The sequence below is a fragment of the Plasmopara halstedii genome (genome assembly GCF_900000015.1).
Source record: "Plasmopara halstedii genome assembly, contig: Scaffold_202, whole genome shotgun sequence".
NCBI classification, from domain to species: domain Eukaryota; phylum Oomycota; class Peronosporomycetes; order Peronosporales; family Peronosporaceae; genus Plasmopara; species Plasmopara halstedii.
The window spans coordinates 107,487-112,128 of record NW_020187123.1 but is presented as its reverse complement, the minus strand read 5'-3'; the positions used below and the strand labels follow the sequence as shown (position 1 = coordinate 112,128).

At 48.3% G+C, this 4,642-nt stretch overlaps 1 protein-coding gene across 1 annotated transcript; it reads right to left on the bottom strand.

The window, feature by feature from the left end:
* Positions 1–3,371: 3,371 nt before the first annotated feature.
* On the bottom strand, positions 3,372–4,154 carry PHALS_02512 (uncharacterized protein; the record flags this gene model as incomplete). Its single annotated transcript, XM_024720523.1, has 2 exons — positions 3,372–3,550; positions 4,091–4,154. The coding sequence occupies 2 exons, from the start codon at positions 4,152–4,154 to the stop codon at positions 3,372–3,374; spliced, it is 243 nt and encodes an 80-aa protein (XP_024572781.1).
* Between the last annotated feature and the right edge of the window lie 488 nt (positions 4,155–4,642).

The window sequence follows — 4,642 nt, the reverse complement described above, 5'->3', positions numbered from 1 at the left end:
TGACGCAATTGTTCAGACCCCACCGGGCGTATGCACAAACATACTTCGACGACATCTTTGTCTACAATCGTGCGGGACACGGGAGGACAGATGAGGAAAATCACATCGCCAATTTGAGAGCGGTGCTCGAGTGCATGCGCCCGAATAAGCTGTATGCTAATGCTGATAACTGCATCTTCAGCGCGGAATAGATTCCCTTTTAGAGTGCTTTATTGGGAAGCGTGGCCTTCGGGCGGATCCTGCTAAGGTCAAGGCCACTGTAGACTGGCCGGCTCCAAAGATCCAAAAGGACTTGCGCAAGTGGCTTGGCCTCGCCCCGGGCGACGGATTCTTCGACGAGAACTATAAATCAAATATTCCTTTTCCAGCGTGGAAAGAAGAGGAGGATGAGATGCGCCAATGGTGTGAAGTGAGCCCAGCTCAAACGTTGCGGATATCATGGCCGTTTTCCGACTTCTCGACTTCCGGGGGAAGTAATATTGCTACCAATCGCCTCAGTGAGGCAAAATAACAGCAGATGGACGCTGCCCACAGGGTGGCTCTCATGCGCTCGTATCCACGATTGGTCTCATTCCCTCGTGTAGAGTACGGCTTCTGCTCGGCGGATCCCGCTACTGAAGAGAAAGACGCAATTACTCGATCGTAAGGCGTCTACGTAGTCAGGCCCCCGGCCACTACACCAGCTGAGTTTGACCGGCGAAACGCTCTGCGAGCTCGCTTCTTGGCAGATCAGGAAATTCCAATGGGTCGGAACCGCGCTAGACTTCGAGATCAATGAGGAAGCGCTCCTGTACCCACAATGCAATTTCTGTGGTGCTAGCCCCTGGCGAAACCGATGCAGATGATAAGATGTCTTAGAGCGATGGGTGCAGCAGCACCAGAAACTTTCCTCGCTGTCTAACTTACAGTGGAGCCACAAGGAAGTGGACGTGCGCGTAGACCACCATCTTAGATTTGAGTTTGCAAACCCAAGGCGCAACCCTGACATCCTGCGTATTGCCGCCCTGCGACACATGGAATCATCCATCACGCTTCCGCGAGCTCTGTGGTTTCTCACACGGGTGATTCTACGACCACAGCAGCTCAAGGCCATAGCTTGAGCTCGGCTAATGCCCCCCCCGGCTTCCCAAACTACTGCCGAAAAGCGTGGGGCGCACGACGACGCAAAGCGTCACGAATTTTCTGATCATAAGCGTCCACGACGTCTGGGCAGTCCTGTCGAAGCGGCACCTCAAACTTCCACGAGTTCTCGGAGTTTGAGTATCCCCACCACTTCACAAGATATTGGGCTCGACCCTGTCGACGACTACAAGGCGTCCCACCTAATAATGGACACCACCAACTCAGAAGAGTCGGTGGCGGATGATGACGACGTGTTCGATCATCGTCAGAAGACTCGCGATGCTCTTCGAGCTTTGGAGGACAAAGTCCGTTGTCATCGGCACTCTGCTAGACATCTTACCGAGGTCACCTACCGCTGTGCGGAGAACTCGAGAGCCTAGAGCACTTTGTGCACCAGCTGCTTCATGTTGAGGATTATCGTGCACTGTCGGAGCGGCACCTAGCCGTCAAGCAGACGAATACGTCACTTCGGAGCACTTTCCGCTGTTGGAAACGGGAGTTGTTGCACTCCGCGCTCAAAACCAGCTGCTGTTTCAGCTTCTGAGCGGCCGAGCGCCTTTGATCGCCGCCCCGGCGCAAACACTTCCGCGTTCACCTGCGCCGGATTCCGGTACGGCTTAAGCTAGCCCTCATAAAAAACCGGGTGGGAGCGCATCCTTCTCGGAATGTTCGGCGGATACGCTATGCCTCGCTTGGCCATGACGTTTAGAAGTCCAATAAACCGTGAGCGGAGCTTCGTCTTAAAGACAGCAGAAATTACATGCATTTAGCATTTAACAAAACCAGGTCTCCGACCTCATTGTTTTCCACATTTCTTCTGCCTCTTCCGTATAAAAATACTTTCTGCATTTCTTCGCTTTCACCCATCGCATCGCGAACGTGTCGTAGGACACTCAGTCTGGTAGACAGGACGTCATCGGCTTCTTTATGAACAGTGAGGGGGCTGGCATCAGCTAGCCGTTCGGCTATTCCTCCTCATCAAGCCCTGAGCCATGGGATGGTGGCGTCAGCGGGACGCGAGTATTAACAAGCCCGTTTACGTAGAACGACATATAGCCTGTAGACGGATGCACTGCAATGTTCGGAGCAAACTCAACGAGCGGCAACATAGCGCTCCAACGCTTCGGCGTCTCAGCGCAGACGCTGCGAAGAAGGTCGTCGACGACGCGATTCACGCGCTGACTTTGACCATCGGTCTGCGGATGGTCCGCTGTTGACATAGGCAACTTGGTTGCCACTTGGTACCCAGCGGGCTTCTCATTTCAGAGTTTAGTTGATCTTGATAAATACCAATATTCTAGCGCGTATAGAATATACCATTTGTGCCAAGTTTAAGTGCACAAGATTACAGAATTGGCCCCGTTACAAATGATCAGGAGACGAGTTCGCAGTAGCCGATTGCCCGCCTAAGCGCTGCGCGCGTGAGAACGACTATCGTCTTCTCTACTTCGGCAACGCAGCATTAGGGACAACAGTGGCAACAGCAGTTGTTACAATGGGTTGACCACGCGCCACATCGACTTGGTCAGAAATACGCCGCGCATGGAGTGGCTCCAGATCGTGCAGTTGTCCTAGCAAACTTTTCGATCGATCCCTCGTCGTGGCATCATGAGCAGAGATCTCATTACTTGAGCTCATGAACTGTCAAACGATAGGACAGTTGTAAGGAGCTTCGTAAAAGCAAACACTTTGAAGAGTCATCGAAGCGGATAGCACCGAAGTGAAGACATTTGTGTGTGGGAAGGAAAATTTGAAATGATTTAGTAAGTGGGCTTATTCGGTCACTGCGTACAATTTCTTAACTGTGGCATCACTGACTTTTGAAATGATTTAGTAAGTGGGCTTATTCGGTCACTGCGTACAATTTCTTAACTGTGGCATCACTGACTTTTTACCGCGAGTTTATGTTGGACTGACATGAAGAAAACCGGGCTTCTCACGCTATACGGATTATCCTCAATACTTTGAGCGCGCAAGTATATACCGAGAGCTGCCATTGACTACACACGGCGCGGTCCCGTTAGTCCTTCGTCATAATATCCGCCTATCCGTCAGCAAAATCACTGTTTGGTAGGCGCTTGAGTTCACCACAAATGTGGTTAATGTGCAGGACCCGACCATGATTTATCAGGCATATACAACTGGCTGTTTTCCATGATATTGAGCCCGGATTTGTCTTGTCCATCGCTGCAGCCAAAATCTGGCAGAGTAGACGTTGTACCCACTTGTCCTCCTAAGTAGCCTAGGCTCTACATACCACTTAGAGCCGTATATATTCCTGGTAGATTATTATAATATGAGAGCGAGCTCACTGTCACTGGTTTGCACGTTGTATTCATGCTCATATGACCAAGATTATCAACAAGCTTCACACTGTATAGCTGAATTAATGAGTTGAGGATTTGCTTTTTCTCGCGCGGAAGCTTTGCTAAAAAGGGAATCGAAAATTGAGCTTGCCTGTGACGCATCAGCCTTTACCATAGGATCTGCTTTGATTCCTACAGAGTTTGATATGGCGATACAACTTCTGTGAATAGGTGTCAATTTGACGGCAGGTAGCCTATACCAGTGACGACCTCGAAGTGCTGCGCAAGCTCGATGGATACATTGATATACTAAGAAAAATCCTGCAAAAAAGACACAGCATGAGCGAATAAAAAATTTAACTGCGCTGATGTTTTTATGTGCAGTTTTCTGTCCAACATCAAGTGCGCTGAAACCACTGAACGTTGTTGGCAGCTGCGATAAAACGCCACCCGCTTAAAATATGGGAGTCGTGTTACAGCCTTTAGAGCCCATTTGAAGAGACGAAGATGTCATCATTCTAATTAGGCATAGAACAACGATCACCAATGTTCTTTGACTTTCAAAAGTCCTTTGATCGCGTCAACAAGCACATTCTTTCGCAATCACAATATTCATTAGTAGATACCACTTGTAACTACGGTTCTAGGCATCACTAACGTACAGAATCCTGTCAAAGACAACTTACGCCACCCTTTACTTTCATTAGCTAGTAGAGGTAATTTCATGTTGATGCAATGGTGTCTTAAGGACATTATCGTGCATCCGTGAAAAATGTAATCAGCGTCACCTCTTCAATGGATCTCAATCGGCTAATCGTATTTTCTACAGCGGTGGACATGTTTAATACGATTTAAAGCACAATGACAGCAAATGTAACACAAAAGTCGAATAAGAAATCTGTAAAGTAGTAAATAAGACAGTATTAATTACTAAACAGTATGATCTTACGACTTATGCGTTACACTTACTATCATTTTAAGCTGTTAGTAACGTGGTGATAGTTTGCATTCATCTACACTGGGAACGACCTTCTTTCCCCAAGTCGGGAATCGCTTCAACCTTCAAAACTCAACACATTTTACTATTCCTGGCAAATTCAAATCCGAGATGCATGTGGGTTGTCAGCCCACAGCAAGTAATAAATTATGTATCGATGATCCTGAAACAATAACACATCAAATCCAAAGCAGACTATTATCAGTAAATGGATCCA